General features: G+C 43.9%; 2 protein-coding genes across 3 annotated transcripts; one reads left to right on the top strand and one right to left on the bottom strand.

Moving 5' to 3' along the window:
* Positions 1–1033: 1033 nt before the first annotated feature.
* Positions 1034–10457, bottom strand: hars (histidyl-tRNA synthetase). Of its 2 annotated transcripts, XM_084353958.1 has the most exons (14): positions 10294–10428; positions 8630–9021; positions 8370–8459; positions 7858–7977; positions 7653–7748; positions 7250–7375; positions 7022–7129; positions 6830–6928; positions 6199–6292; positions 4931–5061; positions 4538–4810; positions 4326–4442; positions 3994–4140; positions 1034–1699 (listed from the first exon to the last, which is right to left on the bottom strand). In XM_084353958.1, exons 2-14 carry the CDS (start codon positions 8738–8740, stop codon positions 1640–1642), a joined length of 1572 nt encoding a protein of 523 aa, XP_084210084.1. In that variant the 5' UTR covers positions 8741–9021; positions 10294–10428; the 3' UTR covers positions 1034–1639. The 2 variants fall into 2 exon arrangements, with proteins under 2 accessions (XP_084210084.1, XP_084210085.1); XM_084353959.1 differs by lacking the exon at positions 8630–9021 and having other exon boundaries at positions 10294–10457.
* A 3667-nt stretch (positions 10458–14124) lies between these two features.
* Positions 14125–19034, top strand: ugl (ureidoglycolate lyase; the record flags this gene model as incomplete). Its single annotated transcript, XM_084352832.1, has 14 exons — positions 14125–14241; positions 14324–14542; positions 14630–14720; positions 14837–14913; positions 15703–15813; positions 15899–15958; positions 16498–16654; positions 16835–17033; positions 17135–17213; positions 17314–17406; positions 17662–17734; positions 17830–17897; positions 18267–18391; positions 18578–19034. The coding sequence occupies 14 exons, from the start codon at positions 14125–14127 to the stop codon at positions 18747–18749; spliced, it is 1641 nt and encodes a 546-aa protein (XP_084208958.1). The 3' UTR covers positions 18750–19034.
* Positions 19035–19719: the final 685 nt, after the last annotated feature.

The following is a 19719-nucleotide window of genomic DNA, read 5'->3' as shown; positions in this document are numbered from 1 at the left end:
TGCATCGTCTCCTACAAAACCTTATCTCCATCGCATAACTTCTGATGAAGAAATGCCTCCAGAACATGAGAACACACCTCAGAGAATAGGTTAACACCTGATATTTTCATCACCGTGTTGTTCGTCCCTCCATTTAATTCGAGAAAGGCTCCTATTTGCAGTGTAATTGCGGTCTCATCAGCTATATTTGATCACAACATCACCAGCCCCTTCTATTGTGGGGGAAAACAATCCGTGGATAACCTATTCTGAGTTCTGAGTTCTCTCATGTTCTGGAGGCATTTCTCCATCAGAAGTCATACAGTGTAGATATGTTGGGTTGTACTGTTTCTCCATCAGCTCCCACTGACTTCAGTACAGCTGACACCGCAGTCTGGATCCAAAGTGAGATTCAGTGACCTAATGACCCTTCCTTCTTTTTTAAGGTCCTTGACATGAGGAAAGTGTGTTGGGAATCCTCCCAGCATGCACTGGGGCAGTAGATTGATTCACATAAGTCACCAGTTTGTACAGATGTTGAATCTTGTATCTTCCAGCACCATGTTTCACTGTGGTGTCATCCTCTCTCCTGTTTGTCTCCTTACATACACCCTTCTGTTACTGACACTAATCACTTGGATTCATGAGTTCTGACACCTTTATTCAACTTCGGAATCCTCAAAGCTTCTGATTAAGTCAACGTTTTCATTACTTTAAGAGATGTTCATGTTGAGCTAATGGTTCTTAAACTTGTGAAGAAAAATCTGCCCTCAGACAGCAGTTGCAGTTACATGGGCCTCACTGTGAGATCGTAGCCCAATATTTGTGCTGTGGCCACTGAAGGAGAATCCAGTCAGACACGTTTACATGTTAAACACTTTGACTCCACGTGCTCAGCTTTTAACATCTCTGAAATAAAATATATAACGACAGCGGTCTACATGATATCACTAAAGGTGAGTGAGAAACAACCTTTTCACGTCAGCTAGTGTCTTTACACAAAACCAAGCATGCACACAACTTTATCACAGTCAGCAAGCAGCTGCTTTCAGCATTGAGCAAAATGATGAATGTTTTTATTTTTGGATACTTGACAGTACAGGCATGTTTGATACAAGTACACACGAGCCTTTGTTATGAGAAGAACTGAACTGCAGCAAATAATCTGATGTGTTCATATAGAAGGTAAATGTCTGACAGAGGCTCTCATCCTTGGACCTCGACAGAAGAAGCATGTCTGACTGAGCACAGCTCTGAAAAAGGATTTTTCTACTCTGAATCCGACCAAACTGATCTCCAGCAGCTTTCTGAGACTTGAATAGTTTGAAGAACAGATCATTGATATTCACCAAATATCAGAGGACATAAACTGCAACACATTTCCTGGATGCTGTTCTCTAATGACAGTGTTCCATTTTAAGACGCACGTCAAACTTTCAGTTAGCTTCATTGCTTTTGGCTGCCTGCCCTGTTACAGTGTGCAACTTAATACCAGTCTCTGGTATGAAAATGAGGCTGGATGTGTTTTCATAGCTGCACGATGTCCAACATGCTCTTTACAGGGCGAGACAGTAGATTCTGTACAAGAGTCTGCAGAGTGTGTGTTTCTTTGAAGCAGTCAGACGATGTGATGGGGTTGTAGCTGGACAGAAGGGAGCAGCTAGGCCTCAGAGGTCCTCCTCCTGATCTCGTCTATAAGGTCTGCTCTGGAAATATCAGCCTGTGGAAAGGAAAGTAGGGTTAGTTCTAACCACTTTAAACACAATCGCATCAGTGTGACCAGTTTATTTAGGCAGAAAGTGTCTCTGACATATTTCACAACTCTTCCTGGAGCTTTAGAGGCCAGCTGGCTGTGTGATACTGAGAAAATCCTCTATCACAACAGAACATATTATGAACTGTCCACTTAGAAGATACAGTCCCCTCCAAAACTTTTGCAACAGCGAGGCCAATTCCTTTATTTTGGCTGTACACTGAAAACATTTGGGTTTGACATCAAAAGATGAATATGAGACAAGAGATCAGCAGTTCAGGTTTCATTTCCAGGTATTTATCTAGATCTGTTACAAAAGGTAGAAGCCATGCAAGCCCAAGCTGTGATATTACCTCCACCTCATTTCACAGATGAGCTTGTGTGTTTGGGACCATGAGCAGATCCTTTCTTTCTCCACACATTAGCCTTTCCATCACTTTGGTAAAGGTTAATCTAAAGACACTTGTCTCTTTACTTTTTGGCAAATTCCAATCTGGCCCTCCTATTCTTATTGCTTATTGCTGCTATAGTGGTTTGCATCTTCTGGTGTAGCCTCTGTACTTTTGTTCCCAAAGTCTTCTGCGAATGGTGGATTGTGATACCTTCACTCCTGCCCTCTGGAGGTTGTTGGTGATGTCACCGACAGTTGTTTTAGGGTTTTTCTTTACAGCTCTCACAATGTTTTGTCATTAACTGCTGATGTTTTCCTTTGTCTACCAGTTCGACATCTGTTGCCGAGTGCGCCAGTCGTTTCTTTCTTCTTCAGGAGATTCCAAATGGTTGTGCTGGCTATGGACAATGCCACCTTTTAAACTATAAATGCAGTCTGCAAAGGCAAACCCCAAAGCTAACACAGAGCAGACACTCAGCTCTATTTATTGTTTGAATAATCAGTGTAATAGGACACACCTGGGCAGCAAAAAACACCTGTCAGTCACATGTTCCAATAATTATGCTCACTTGAAAAATCGGTGGGTTCAAACAAAAGGTGCCATCTTCTAACTTTTGAAACAGATCTAGATAAATACCTGGAAATGGAAGCTGACATACTGATCTCTTGTCTCATATTCATCTTTTGGTGTCAAACCCAAATGTTTTCAGTGTATGGCAAAAATAAAGGAATTGGCCTCGCTGTTCCAATAGTTTTGGAGGGGACTGTAGATGAAATGGTTGTTTTCACTCTAATTACCCAAGCAGCAACCTCCCGGGCTGAAAAATGAAGCCAACATGGAATTACCAAGAACTGCAGCTCCCCAAATGGCATAAAATGGCTGACTTTAGAGCAGAAAATAACATGTTTACAGCCTGCTGCGAAACACAGTTAGGTCTCTGTAGCCAATTTATCCCTACATAACAACTGTTCAGGGGGTGAATTGTTATATTGTATTATAGTATTAAGGCTTCAAGGTCTGCCTAATTCAGTGTGTGGCAACATTGAGTGACAGCTAGGGACAGTGAGGGCTTCACCTCAGCTAACTGCAGTCACTGGTCTTTACCCCCCAGTCATGTTTGTGGTGTCGGTGCCTTTTGGAGAATTGTTAATGCAAATATTGGACAAATAATATGTCTTGCTGTGCAGTGAATTGGACTAACAGACCAGAACGGCGGGACAGATAGCGGTGTTTTGGATTAATGAGTGGAGGGAAATGTCTGTCTGTTATCCTGCAGACTCTGCAGGATAACAGACAGAAAGTGAGGCTCTGGTGAGTGCTAACTTTCTTCAGAGATTAAACAATGGTTGTTGCTCTCTATCTTACAGCTAATGTACAGTAAGGTATTCCGACTGTTAAACCTGTGATCAGACTCGTGAATAACGTGAGATCAAATTCTCTTCTCTTTGTGTGTGAACACAGATAGCGTGTTAGTGCTAGCTAGCGTCGTAGTTTCCAGCTAGGTGGGCTTGTTAGTCTACTAACTAGACTCACTTCAGCTCCACCTCTGCCCATTTTTGATTATCCGGGAGTCAGGCACTGCCAAGATGGCGACAGACAGCACCACCAACTTTGTGCTATAGGTGACATCACGGTGGCTCTGTCCACCATTTCTACAGTCCGTGTTATTTCATTTATCTTTTTGCTTGTTTTGCTTTTACTTTGCACACTTGTAGAACAGGGCTGCTGTTCCTCTGTGTTTTTACAGGATATAATTAAAGGTTATGTACAAAAAGTGTGTATCATCGACAAAGCTTTCATTCAGATGCTGCCTTGTATCTGAGTGTATGCGAGCAGAGGTACAGTGTGTGTCCTGTTTCAGTGGTGTACCTCCTCTCTGGTGGCCACCACACGGAGTTTGACCACGCCATCTTTCAGCTCCTGTTCTCCCAGTATGGCCACCAGGGGGATCCCAGACTCCTCACAGTGCTGCAGCTGACTCAGCAGTTTGGGGTTCTTCTTGTACATCACCTCTGCCTGGATACACAGACACAGACACAGACAACCATATAAGGAGTGCTTTACTTTCCTCATTAGTAATCATACCAGTCAGACAAAGTCTTTGAGTGACTACTTGGCCTTAGATGTAGGGACATGCAGATGAACAGAGTCACAGATGTGAAAACAATAAAATGTAAAATACAAAACACACTCTCACACACCTTAATGCCGGCGTTCCAGAGCTCAGTGACGAGTTTGAGCTTCTCCTCCAGCAGGTTTTTCTGAGCAGACGCCACCATGACCTGAACCTCTGTGGTACGAACCTTCTCTGCTGAGGCCTGAACAACACAACACTGTTACAGTCTACACACACCTATTATCAATACACTGCTTCAACCATACACACTGTTACAGACAACAGCTGACACATTACCTCGGCCTTCTGCTCCATGATGGAGAAGACCCTCTCGATGCCGATGCTGACGCCCACACACGGCACTTTCCTGCCCTTGGGGTCAAACATGCCCACCAGGCCGTCGTAGCGCCCTCCGCCAGCCACGCTGCCCACGCTGACACTCTCCTCTCCAGGTGCCCCGTTTTGAGCTTCAGCGGATACTGGGGCCACACCTGCCTGAGTCAGCACCGCCTCATAAATGATTCCTGTGTAATAGTCGAGACCCCGAGCCAGACTGAGGTCAAACACCACCTGGAGGTGATGGGAGTAAGTAAAGACAGAAGTATCATGGTAATGAGAGAATGTGTGATGAAACGGGAAACAAATTGTGAAAAAAAAGTCATAGTATGCCTGACTAACAGCATGTCTCACCTTGTCTGTGACCTGGAAGAGCTGCAGGTAACTGAAGAGCAGCTTTATGTCAGAGAGGCCAGCACAGGCCTGCTTACTCTGAGACATCTTCTGGTCCTGCAGGAGGCGCTCTGCTAACTCCATTCCACCTGCTGCAAAAACAGGAGCACTGTCTTTGTTTCCATGACTGAATAAACAAACTGACCTTCATGTACAGCTGTCCATTTTGGTCTGCAGTACTGTGTGACATTTTGCAAACTGATGTTGAATGAGTAACTGGTAACTATAGCTGTCAGATAACTATTGTGGAGTAAAAAGTACAATATCCCACTTTTAAAAACTCAGCAAACTGAAAATTATGGAAACCTGTATTGTTGAGGCAGTGTTTCCCATTAATTAACGGGACTCTGGCAGCTGGCTATAGTCTAAGTTGCTGCACCACAGTCTCATTGATCCAACAATGTTTTCACACACTCTGGTCCGAGGCACCACAAATTACGCAGCCTCCCCTTCATATCAAAGCTGCGTCAATGTTTACAACTTCAGAGAGGTGGAACTACCTACATCTTCTGGTCATGGAAAGAAAAAAAACATAATAAAGACTTAGTGAAACAGCTGTCAGGTAAATGTGTGGTTCCTAACAGTAACGTTAAGTTTATGTGCTAGCTTGTAGTCAGTCTCGTTAACCTAGCCGTGCAGTACATAGCCTATATCTCCCTGCCTGTGTTTTATGTACCAGCCACTTCCAGCACTGTTCTGTGACTCTGTGCCTGAAAAACATGAGACTGAATTACAACTCATTTATTATGCCAACAGGCAGCACTGTTAATCAAGCACAGCTCGGAAAGATAACCCTGTTGCACGTGTACACGCGTTCACATGCACGCGCGTATAGTATATAGTAAAGATGGCACTCACAGGCGCTCATGATTTTAAAACAAGACAATTATTATCTGGTCTCTCAGACAAGGTTTAGTTACAAGTCAGGTTACGAGATTAAAAGCAATAGACTGATATTGACTAGTGATTATAGCTTATAGGCTTGTACTAACATTGTATAGTCAGAGCTGTGTAGTTGTAAATTGTGAGGACCAGGCAGCAGAGTCTAAGATTGGTGTTATATTTATTATTTTCTACATTTATATCCTCCACTTCTCTCAAAGTGCTCCAGATTGAACCACCATAGTCTCAGGAAATCCTGTGGGAAACACTGGTTGAGGAACCGTTAATCAGTAGACAGTGAGACCACTGATGTCTCACATCTGGTGGGAATTTGGGGAAAGACTCACCCTGCATATTGACGTACTCCCCAATCTGGTCAGCAGCCTCCTCTGACAAGCCCTTCTCATTCACCATTTCCTTCTTCACTTCCTCCCAGGGCATCTAGTTAGGACAACAGAAAATGGCATATCAAGATGGGTGAAGGGCAGGCAATGATGAATGACAGACAGGGTGAAAGAGAATAAGAGTTTGGAAAGAGGTCAACATCAGACTAACCGCAACCACCAGCAGTATAATGTCCAGTACGTGGACATTATACTGGTCAGTCAGTCATTGAAGCCGCAGTGGCAGCTGTAGCCCTCATTTCTTGTAAAAACCCACCCTACTCTGCCTCTGATTGGCTAGCACTCGTTGATCAGCCTCATACCATTGGTAGGTGGAACCACCCTTTGCGTCGCTGAAGATGATTGGTTAAACCACGTCAAAAACAAATCCCATGTAGACTTTTTTTTTCTTTCTAAAATAGTCAAACACCGGAAATCAGAGTAGTTTAAGCCCTGCAGTGTAGTGAGAATCTAGCCTTCATACCAATATTTGACTTTGTAGAGCACCATGTACCATTAACTAGACCTTCTGTCAGGGACCAGGGCTCTGAATAGAACTGACCAGCGCAGTGTGCACAGCAGTAAGTCTCTTTACCTTATCCAGTTTATCCACTGTTGAACAGATGGTGCGGAACTTGTCATCTGGAACGCCACACACAGCAAACATCCCGTCGAGGATGCGTCTGTCGTTGACCTGTGGCGTGGAGTACGTGGTTACAGAGATGACATCCACTGATCACAGTCTGCAAGTTTCATCTGACGATCTCACTGCATGGGCATGACAAACCTTGATACGGAAGTCACCGAGGTCCAGCTCGCTGAGGATTTCGTGCACGATCTTCAGACACTCAGCGTCTGGAATCATGGCGTCATACTGGCCTGCTATGTCAAAATCCTGAAACACACACACAAATTGATTCAAGTAACTCCTAGCCAAAGAGACATTTAAGTGAATTCAACCAGGTCTGTTATCTACCCAGTCAAGTGTGAAAAGACATATCTGAAGACGACTCACACATTGGTAGAACTCTCTGTAGCGTCCGCGGGTCATGGCGGGGTTATCACGGCGGTAGACCTTAGCGATGTGGTAGCGCTTGATGTTGGTTATCTTGTTCATGGCCAGGTAGCGGGCAAAGGGCACCTGAAAGAGGGCAGGTCAAGGACAACACGCCACTCTTTCCTTTATGGAGGCAGTCCAAATTTTGATTTCATCAACTGAAACTATGACATTAATGACCTTTATCATGGAACAAATGGAGCTAAATATAATGAAACCTTTGAAAATGAGAACAATGACAAAATTGCCATATCTGCTGAACTCCAGTTAACACCTGGTTGAGACTGAATATGAGGCCGCCTCAGCACACTGTTCATGTTCAGCCGGCTGATGCTCGTGGCTGTGTGTATGTGAAGGATACAGTGAGGTCATATCTGAGGGACAGCAGCTCTCCTCCTTGGTCTTTGAGGTCGTAGATGAGCTTGGAGTCCTCTCCATACTTCCCTGTCAGGGTTTCCTACACACCACGTAGAGACAGCAAACATTTATGTCTCAATTCGAAGTGATCTCATGTTTTCCACACGCTGCACTAAGTGGCCGATATGTTACATTGTGTGAACGTGTACCTTCAGTTCAAAAACAGGTGTGTCGATGGTCTCTGCTCCGTGGCGTTTGAAGCAGCCGATGATGGTGTTGAAGACCTTCTCTCTGATGGCCATCTGCTTGGGGTTGTAGTCCCTTGTTCCCTGAGACAGAAAGTCATTTGCTGGGTTGCAGAAACTTCAGAAATGTTCCAAAACAACATGAGAATGAGGTATTCATCCATCGGCAGGGTTGTAGCGAATAAACTCAGGATCAAATACTGTAATTACTGCTCTCCAAACGATGTTTCTTGGTGTCAGCTACTGTTTTTGTCATTTTTCATGTCAACTGAAGATGAAAATTAAAAAATATGATTGGAAATATTCTAGTGTATCAAGTTATGGACATAAAAGATCAGCAGTGATGGTCAACAATTAGCTGTTTAAAAAACAACTCAACTGAAGTGGAACTGTGATCACAGAGCCCGAATTTCACATATGATAACCAGATAAAGGTCAGATATCAACACCAGGGGATAGCAGCACTGTAGTCTCACCTTTGCTGTCTTGAGGACAAACTGATGTTTGCCATCATCTCCTCCTAACCGAGCCTTCAGCTCCAGCAGTTTGGCTACCTCTTCATCAATCTGAGACACACACACACAAACACAGAAGAGAGGGAGAAGAGCAGATGATAAGAACTTTGTAAACACGAGTTTTCTAACGTAAGTGTCTGCACTGATCAAACTACAGACGACATTTGATTGAAGGATATTTTGCCGATAACACACACATGCACTCAACACCAGAGGCCTACCTGAGCAGCAGTGATCCCAGGGAGAGAATGCAGAGATCGGACACGTGTTGCAGTCCGACAGCCCACCAGACCAGAGCAAGCACGAATACAAAACATGCCCAGCATGTTCATTCCACAGCACAGGGGATACAAAAAGACCAAAAATAAGTCCAGAAATTGGACAGGCAAAGTTCAGGAGTGCATCATGGGTACATCAATGTCCAGTGGTATTGTCCAGGGCCAGCCACAGCAGCCAATCACAATGGTCAGTAGAAGGAGAGCCAGGAAGTGAGTTGAGCAATGATGTCCCCGAACCGTGAGGTAGATGATGGTGATGATGAAGGACGAGGCAGGCCGAGGTCATCCAGGGCCAGGCAGGAAGAACAGGAGAAAAGTGGTAAGCAACCCTAGCACTAGGGAGGGCGGGGCATCATCATCATCATCATCACAGCGTGGAGGATAGAACATGAGACGTACAAAGTCAATCAAAGCAGCGAGCCAACACAGCCCACACACACACACAAACATACACACAAACATACACACACACACACACGTAATCCCGTCTGAATTATGCTAGGGCAGTGTATCACACCTCAGTACTTTTTATGACGACAACACATTTGTGTCCACAGAACTGAGTTCTCAAAAGTTGGGAGTAACTCTACCAACTGTTGGCATTGAATCCCTGACCCGATTGGTCATCACGTTTACTCCTGATTACATCATTTTTGAGAGGAATCTTTGCACTTGCCAAAGAGCCAAATTCGACAGGCACTGCTTGATTTTCAGGCATCGTTCAAAGTGAAAGTAGACAAGACGCAGACAAATAATGGACAGAACAAGCTTACAGAGAGTGAGATCAGAGCAGAGATGAACTGAGGCTGCTGTCTGTGGACTGTGCAGCTCATCTCCTAACACATGCAGGTTTTCACCATGTGGCATGTGTAAGGTATTCTGTCCCTGTCACACACCACACGTGTAAAAATAGTGGGATGGCACCTGAAGAAATCTGATGAGCTATTAGCAAGTGTCTGATGACATATGCTAGCAGGTTATTGCATCAGCTCCCCTCACACCTCTCGGACAGACACGCTTTAAGTGACAGAGTCATCTAAACACCTCCCTCTGGATATAAACTGTACTGCGCCTGTTTTGCGGGTCGGATGGTGACTTTTCGTGCACATTTCACACCGCTACGTTAGCTCTAGCTTGTATAGCTAACTCGACGAAGCTAAGGAGGGCGGTCACTGCCGGTTAGCCGCTATCCTCTGGGGTAACGCTAAGCTAACTGAAAGCTAGCTGGCAAATAACATTTACTAAATTATTGGCGTCTTACTCTTAATTCGGCAAAGAAATAACAGAGGGAGAAGTTCTTCATTTAAAACACTTCATAATTGGTGTATTTAACTGTAACAGGCAGCGTTTTGGACCTTATGGACGCCGAATAAAGCAGCGTCTCATATTAAATCAGACACCTGGGAGTCAGATGCGGGCAACATAATATAATAATGATTTGACAGAGTTGTTAGGACTCTGGTGTTGGGATTTCCAGACAGCTGTGCAGAATGAATGAAGTTCTCGGGCTGTTATGTTGCTCATGCCCGGTGGACATGCTCTTCCCCGCATGTTAGCAGCTAGCTTCGCTCTGACATCAACATTAAGCTGTCACTCTGGGTACTGACCTGGTCTTTGCTCGCCTTCTCTGACTTTAACTTCCGGACGACTTCGCCTTGGCTTTTAATCGCTTCTTGTATCTGTGCTTTGTCCTCCATGGCTTCTCATTGATGTCTTTCCACCGTCAGCTCCCCGGCCTGCAGCTGTCAAGTGGCAGTGTCGTGAAGCGGAAACGGAAAACAAGTCAGACTTCCGGTCGAGATTTTCTAAGTAAAAGACTTCCTGGCGAAGCTGAGTGGAAGATTATTAGTCAGTAGATTAACAGCAGCACAACACAACTTTTATTTTATCTGCAAAGTTTCACATGTTAAATACCAGTAGAGAAAAAAAACACATTCGGGCCACATTATTGTTTTAGTTTCAGGGGTCACAAACCAACAGATTAATGCTGGGGAGTGGGAACACCTGCAGGCGGCTATGGTCTGCTCAGGACAAACATGGAAAGTATGTTTTGGTTTTGTGATTGTGACTGAAGGCATCAATAAAAAACACATTCAAATATTCAAAGAGACAACATATATTCTAGCAGCACTGAGAAGACTCATGAGAAGGCTTGTTTAGTTTCTAGGTTACCTTTGAAAGGGATTAAACCAGGCCTTTGCTCAGGCCAAGAAAAGTTAGAACTGGACTGTAGAATGGAAAATGTATAGTGATGAATGGTGGATCAAGGCTGTTCAGACCTGGTGTCGACGTCTGTCCCGAGTGAGTCGATCACAGGTGGACAGCTGTAAGTACAAGTGTGAACACCTCCGAGACATATTGAGGACACATTTGGGATCTGATCACTCAGACCACATTCAGAGGCGGTCTGGACCACATGTGACCACATTCTCTTATCAGTGTGGACACACATATGTCCTGGGTCCACTGAAGGACCATCTACTCAACTGACATCCTCTGTGAAACAAGAAGAAGAAGAAGCCACGACAACAGACAGGATTGCTCTCTGTCTGATCTCCAGGTGCTTCACTGTAATGTAAATGACGTGCCTGGTCTTTGTTATCCTGCCGATGTCAGCAGCAGATGTTTGTGAACACACTGTTTCAACTGATCCAACCAGTGAACTAGTTACCACAACATCACCAGACTCCCTTAACAAATTGCCTGTTTTAAGAGTTGTTGAGTGAGGAGAAACTCAACAAACTTTGCTACAACAAAACTTTAGTAACTGTGTCGAACGCTGACTACAACAAAGTCTTAACTATTTGGGCTTTCTTGTTAATTCTGCCAACGTTAGACATGAAGATACTTCTTACTTTGTGTAAAAACATTCATTTGCAGGTGGAGCAGGGATGAACAGACACATGTTGATACCAGATGTGAACAGCCTCGGGGCCTAATATCTAGTAGTCTAATTTCCAATAAAAAAAATGAGAGATATATTTTAGATCACATATCAGCAGGTGACCAAATTGCTAATGTTGGTCATAAAGTGTCTAAATAGCCTTAAATGTACAGAATACACATACAGGACTTTAAACTGAACATACAAGCAAACATCTTCCTGTTCAAACAGTGACCAAAAGTTAGTTCATAACCAAAGTCCACTTCTGTTGAGTGAGCAGAGCACCTGTCAACATGTCTGTGAGTATCACTGCATTACTTTGTTTTGTGGCTGAATAGACTTTAGAGACTGTGAAGTAGCAACATCATGCATGAGAGAAAGAAACAAGTACAATGTGAGCAGTTGTTAACAGCATGTTGCATGATGGACTTTGAACGTAAGAGCAGTTTCTTTAGCTCACTGTACTCTTATAGTTCAAGTGCTACTTTCAGGTGCCTCTTTGCTTTGACAAGTCTTTGGAATCTTTCGCATAAATGTGGTCAAAATAAAATGCTGCTCAGGGTTACTGAACCTTAAATGCCTGAATCAAAGATTAAGCATACTGACAGCTCCTCAGAGAACCTTATCAGGACCAGCCCAGGCTTCTTATTCACACAAACAGATTTAAAAGCAGCAGCCCGTCTCTTGTGCTGCAATTATTAGTCAAATAATTAATTAGTTGACAAACATAACAGCTAAACTTTTTCACACAGTCTTTTTCACATTTGTCCTGTTAAACTTGTTCAAGTTGTATTGTAAAGAGTTGGGAAGATGTGGAACACAATGATCAATGTGATCAATAGTTTACTATATAACACATTTGGTCCGAGTCCCAAGTTATTTTTCCTTGGGCAAGTAAAGTCACAGGTTGTCTAAACTCAAGTCAAGTCCTTCGTCAAGACAAGTCAGGTCTTGCTTATTTATGTGTTTATCTGAAGGTTGACAGTCAAGAGGCCAACAGGAAACATGAGTTGACGTGAGTTATTAAAGTTAACTCTGTTCATGTGAATCTGTTTAGTGGACGACCCCCTCCACCACCTGAGCCAACACCTCTGCACTTCTGAAGCATCTTTCATCTCATCAGTGTCACCGTTAACTGTTTGCTTCAGTCTCTCTGCTCTCCTTAGTTTTATTAGCAGCAGGCAGCTGTTTAAGTGAAAAGGCTCTGATAAATCCACTGCAGGCCTACACTACCTGGTCAGAAGCAAAAAGTCACAAGCCCCATTCACACTGGCTTTTCAAGGCGGGAATCTTGTGCCATTATTATGGAAGCCAATTTCCACCAGTGTGATGAAAAAAATAGATTCTGTAAGTCATTATAATGGATAGTATCTCAATATATTGACTTAGTATCTCAATATATTGACTTAGTATCTCCAAATAATGAGATGGTATCTCGAAAATATTGAATCAGTATCTCGAAATAATGAAATAGTATCTCGAAAATATTGAATCAGTATCTCAAAATAATCACCTAGGCCTATGTGTTGTTTCCTCATATGCGCCAAAGCAACAGAAGCAAGTGGGTGAGACAAGGCTTAGCAGACCTGAATGGATACCATTATTGAAGACTACTTTAGACATGGATTCACAAATCGTGAAATTTTAGTGCTCTTGGAGGAATCACATAATATCAAACTAAGCCTTCGGACTCTAGAGAGAAAGCTACAAAAAAAACAGCTTTGGCGGAGACATAATAAGACAGATGAAGCTGAAGTGGCATCCTTCATTGACCAACAGCTACAAACGTCGGATACATTAGTGACAGTCTTTGAATTATAGGTTGATGTTTATGTAGCTCCATATTGCCTTAACAACAAAGGTATAAAAGAGCAGCAGCAAAGTCGGACGCTGTAACTTGTTACATTTAATGAATTTTTAGTAGCGAGAAGAAGTCCTTATTGGTCAAAGGACTGTTTCAGTACTCCTAAAATGAAACAAAATAATTAAAATCAAAGTACATCAGCGATTCCATTCTCATTCTTAATTGATAGTCTGATATTTTTGGATATATATATTATTTTATGTAATACTATCTCATTATTTTGAGATACTAAGTCAATATTTTGAGATACTTTTGATCACACTGGCAGAAATGGGCTTTCATACATTATTCCACCTCACCATCTGTGTGAAAGTTACAGAGGTGAAGTGAGATGTCTGCACAGAGCCCAAAGATACTAAAAGACAACACCCACCCAGCCCCAGTCTGTTCACCCTGCTGCCATCTGACAACACATACAGAAGTATCTGCTGCTGTACCACCAGACTACAGAGCAGCTTCATTCCCCAGGCTGTGAGACTCCTGAACTCATCCTCAACACTCCACCATAAAACATGTTCTTATATAAAGCAAATACAACTTGCATTTCATTGTACAACCTGTGATTAGAAAATGAATATTCAAACCTTTAAAATGAGCACCTTTCTTTAAAAATGGAGATTGACCTTGATGAACCAACATCATACAGACTTTAATATGTTGACTGGTTTTTGTCCACAGGGTCCAGTCAGCATGGAGCTGTCCCCCCCTCCCTCAGGTCTAGAAGCAGAGTACGAGACACTCTTCACCACCGACTCCCTGCTCTTCCTCCATGAGCTCATCTCCACATTCAACGAGGAGGTGGATGAGGTAGGCCGGTTGAAGATAGCCTTTTTATTGAATGCACAGAAGACTTGTTTAAATCAGCATGTTTCTGCTCTACTCTGTTCAGGTCCTGCGGTTAAGAATGTCCAGAAAGACCCACTTGGACCTTTCAGGTCAGCTGCCAAGCTTTCTGAAAAGTACCACACATATCAGGAGGGACCCAGCCTGGAGAGTGCTCCCCGTCCCCCCGAGGCTCCAGAGAAGACACGTGGATATTGGGGATCTGGCTCCCTGCGACACCCAGCGCTTCATTAAAGCTCTGCTGTCACCGGCACAAGGCATACAGGTACCATCTCTGCTGGCACTTTCAACCACATGCAGCTCTTCTGTCGTGTCCGAACAGAAGCTGAAGTCTTCTCTTTTGTCTCGGCAGGTTGACTTCGATGATGGGAACTGCCCCACATATCACAACCAGATCAAAGGCCTCCATAATGTTTTGAAGGCGGTTCATAACCAGCTCCCCGGTACCTTGTTTTACATTGTTACTCATGTTAGTGCAGCTACATTACTGTACAGAGACAAGAATGTTCCAGATGTGGTCCACATACGCTCATGTAGCACACCACCCATGTGTTTACAGATGTTCCACACATATCTCAGGCTCCAGTGCTGATGCTTCGTCCCCGTGCCTGGAACATGGTGGAGCACAACATGATGGTAGTCCTGCATTTTCTCTACTTCACTTCCATCAGTGTTCAGTGTGGAGGTCTGAGCCACTCAGGGGAGTTTAAATTCTATGATTAAACACAATAGGGCACGACTATTATGTCAATAACCAAACCAGTAAAGGTGGTTTTAGAGCCACTGTGAAACACTTACTTGACTTCTCAGAATATATTGGCCCTAGTCCTCTTCTAGAATAAAAGCTTTAGCAATTTCCCGCCATTATTTCATTCCTGTCAGTGTGGAGAAAGCTTTTTTGTTGGAAAATATATTTCACAAAACATTTACAGGTGCAATATGAAAGAGCTGTCATTGAAAACATTCACACATTAACAAAAAATGTCAACAGAACGTGAAAAATTAACAGTGTTGACGTCCATTTATTGTGTTGCAGGGATCTACTGAAATTAGCATGCTAACCAGCTAGCTTTGGCCCGTCCTGGTCAAAAGCTCCTGTACTAGCAGCGAAAACACCGCCACTCCCCCGGTGCACTCAGCTCCCACTCTGGGCCGCTAGTTGTACAGCTAAATGAGCTAACGGGCTAACAGCAGCTACAGTTACAGCTTACTGTATATGTTCTGAGAGTAAACTGAACACCATCAGACAAAATCAGCAGGTTTCAAATATCAGTTGGATGCTGCCCTAACATGTGATGAGCGCTTGTCATTATTATTGACGTGTTGAAGGCTGAATTAGTAAATGAATGATCAAAAGATAATGAGCCATACATAAAGAAGACGAGTGTTCCTCTGTGTGTGTCTGTCTGTCTGTCTGTCTGTCAGGTGGAGGGCAGGGAGGCTCCTGGTCCTCTCTTTGACTTTGGACTCCTCATGTTTCACTGTGGAAACACACTGTTTGAAAACAACAGTGGACCCTTCTTCTACCTCTCAAAGGTAACACACACACACACACACACACACACACACACGCACAGATCACTAAGCAGATGAAGCTTCACTGTTTCTCTTTGTTTTCCAGGTGGAGAGCTTCATGGAGGCCAGACTATGGAACAAGATATTTGTCTGGACACAACAGAAGGTCTGCACACCTGTCAGTGTTTATGTGTCAGTCATAAAATAGCCCAATATCACAAATCACAGTCACTCTCTGTACCATAACTGCTGAACCATAGTTTAAGTTCAGCAGATGTGCATGTTACCCCCCCCCATTTCCTGTCGCCTTTTGGTAATAAACTTCAGGATTGTGAGTGTTCCTAGAAGTGTGTGTGCTCATCAATCAATGTATCATTATGTGTATAGCACGTTTCATACATCCAAGTGACACAAAGTGCTACACACAGTGAGAACAATGAAAACACACATACATATACAGCAAGCAATAAGAAGAAGAATACAGGGACAATACACTGTCACTAATGAATTACTAAATAAAAACACTATAATTAAAAACCACCCTCTCCAGTCCAAGGTGCTCAGAAACTCATTGTATGCTTGTTGTCTGGCTTTAGGGTAAGCTTGGTTCTGCCGTCCTCCGATACTGACACGCCACGCAACAGCTGGACTGTGTCACGTCAGTAAGAACAAATGTTATGTGTGTGTCTGTGTGTGTGTGTTCAGCTCGGGCTGCCACTGGGCTGCATCAAGGCGACGGTGCTAATTGAAAACGTCTTAGCAGCATTTGAGATGGAGGAGATCCTGTACGAGCTGCGAGACCATTCAGCAGGACTCAACTGTGGCATCTGGGATTACTCAGCCTCCTTCGTCAACAAATTTGGTGAGGCAAACATGCTGGCTTCCAGCTGCTCCATACATCCCTGTGTTTTCCTCTGAACCCAATAGGTATGATGGGGTGTTTCTGATATAAATAACTTTTTACAATAACAAAATTGTAAAAATTGAACACAAAGACACATATTAGACACTATATTGAAGAGGTCATGTGTTTCTCCTCCAGGTCACAGACAGGCCTTCCTGCTGCCTGACCGTAGTAAATATGTCAACATGGAGAAGCGTTTCCTGCGCAGCTACATGGACCTGTTGGTTCAGACGTGTCATCGGAGGGGAGCGCTGGCCACAGGAGGCATGGCTGCCCTGCTGCTGCCTCAGGACGCGCTCAGTGACTCCCACAGCAGGGTGTTGGCTGCCGTCACCAGGTGGGATCATCCCTGCTCACACACACGCTTACATTAGCCTTGTGTTGGCTAATGTTAGCTGATGCATGTCAAATTTGACACTGTTTTCTCCCCCCTCTTAGACTGAAGTTGCTGGAGATCAAGGCAGGTGTGGATGGTTTCATGGTGTATGACCTGGGTTTGATAGAGCCCATGCAGAAGGTAAGGCATGGATCGTGAGCCAGGCAGAGATCTCTGTAAGTATAGATCGGCTAATAATGACTTGTGTTTTCTCATCGTGGTGATTCCTCCCCTCTTCCAGCTGTTCAAGCTCCACACTGAGGGTGAGAACCAGCTTCACCAGCTTCGTAATGATGTCACTGTGACTCCTGAGGACCTACTGTCCATGCCTGCGGTCAGTCGATGAGTCGTCCCAGAACTGAACTGCAGCAGATGCCTTACAAAGCTGTAATATTTTAAAGGAGCAATTTGAATGAACTAATATCCTGAAGAGAGAGTGAAGACACAACAGTGCCGATGTTATGTCAGAGACGTCTATGTACTGTGTTGTACAGTGTTTCTGACTCTGTCAGCTTCATGTGAAAGAACAGGACAAGCTGTATAAGTCATAATAATAAAGAGTGTTTTGATGTGTTTTGTTTATCCTCAGGGAGGAGTCACCCTGAACGGTTTGAGGTATAACATCGCAGTTGGTGTCCTCTTTATCAATGCTTGGCTGGCAGGTATGTATATTTGCTTGTCTGTATCAGGATGGAGTGAGGGGAGCAGGAGCAAAGTCTTACTGTGTAGACCGTTAAAAGCACACTCTGTTTCCTAGGTTACGGACACTTTTTCTACAGAGGCCAGGTTGAAGATTCGGCCACAGCTGAGATTTCCAGATCACAGGTCCATCTCCAGCGCCCACCAAGTGTACAACACAGAGGCTATACTCTGGACTCATCCACATCTAGTTGTTAGCTAAATCACACTGTAAACTTGAGATGTTTCAGTCTGCACACTGACAGATTGGTATCACCTCCCTAGAGCCATCGCTACAAACTAATCTCCTTCTTCAGGTCTTCATCTGTGCGGGTGTGGTTTGATCAAATTTGATTGACAGTGGCTTGGGAATACAAGAACACGACCGTAGTTTAAATTTAGCTGAATCCTGATTGGTGTACCGAAATATGTGACATCACACTTGGGGATAGCTTGTTGTTAATCAGCAGTGTGGACCTGAAATGACTCTGAAGTCCGAATATGTTGATGTGTCAGGTGTGGCAGTGGATCCGTCATCAGACTCAGCTGGAGGACGACAGCAGGGTGGTGAGCAGGCGGCTGGTGACTGAGCTCACCAACAAGGTCATGATGGACCTGAGCGCTCGCTGTCAGTCTGTGAGGTGAGCAGACACACACTTTTCACTCATGAGACGTGTGAAATAATACTCTTACATAGTGTTAATAGATGTATGCATTCACAATAAATGACTATAGGCCCAATACACAACGATCAGGCGAGCACTTCATTCTCACCTGACATTTACAGACCTGCTGTATCGGCCTTGTGTCTCTCTCTCCTTCTTCAGTGCCAAACAGAAGTTAAACACCGCAGCAGACATGTTCCTGGAGGTGGTCCTGAAGAGAGATTTCCCAGAGTTCATCACCACCTACTTGAATCAGGACCACACCTTTCTCTGCTCCCAGAGCTGTGGACAAGTGGAGGCTTTGGACAAGGACGTGCACCGGTCCAAACTGTGACAATCCAGATGGAACATTCATGTTCTCTATATCACACTGAGGACAGCACTTTGACTTTTTTATTTGCAATAGCTGACTTATCATTCAAGTAAACTGTGATTATATAGTGCTATGGCTGAAGAAGAGTGACACCATCCGCAACATAGAGATTGTTCCCTATAAGCTTCACTTTCACTGTGCTGCTCAGCCTGCCAGCTGGCTAGATTTCTCCAGGAAGTCCTGCCCCTTCTAGTGTGCCCCATGGGCCCTTATTGTGCCATGAATTACACAGAGGCAGGCTGGAGTGTGATGAAATAATTCAAGTCTCAATGATGTAATAAAGTTAAGTTGCACATCATTTTGTCAGTGAAATCTTGTGTACACGAGGTTTCAACCAGCAGGAAATTTAGGAACAATAGGATTCATACTCCGTGGACCACGAGCAAGCAGTCCTGGGTGAGCCGGGAGCTGACCCGCTGGAGGTGGCACCCCATGCACAGAGGCTGAGTCTGTAGGAGCTCTGCAGCCTGGCCTTGATTCTGATGCTTGGCCCTTTGCGGAGCGTCGTCCCGTCTCTCTCCTGTCAGATCCTCTAACTAACAAAAGGCACAAAAAGCCCAAAGTAATAATAAACATTTTCATTTATTTTCCATCCTTCACCCCATCACATTATACATTTGTAAGTGCTGTCATATTGTGTATCAAGGTTTTAATCAATTTAAAGATAATTCTGCATTAAAATGACTAAAATCGACTCGACCTTTGTTCTACATGTTGTTAAGTTGTGTCCTCACATTATCCCAGCAGTGTTCAAACCAGAGAAAGCCACAAGTTTACTCGAGGTAACACTTTCAGGATAGGGAAGTAGGCTAATGAGATACATTTAAGATGAATACATCTTTAAAACATGACCTCATTTGTGCCTCAGTCGTGCCTCAGTCAGCAATTGTGGTTGTTGTGTTCACTACCCCTAAAGTCAGTTTGACCTAAG

This window comes from Pagrus pagrus (genome assembly GCF_965226575.1).
Source record: "Pagrus pagrus genome assembly, chromosome: 5".
Taxonomy (NCBI): domain Eukaryota; kingdom Metazoa; phylum Chordata; class Actinopteri; order Spariformes; family Sparidae; genus Pagrus; species Pagrus pagrus.
The sequence above is the reverse complement of the archived record's forward strand: the minus strand, read 5'-3'. Positions and strand labels throughout refer to the sequence as shown.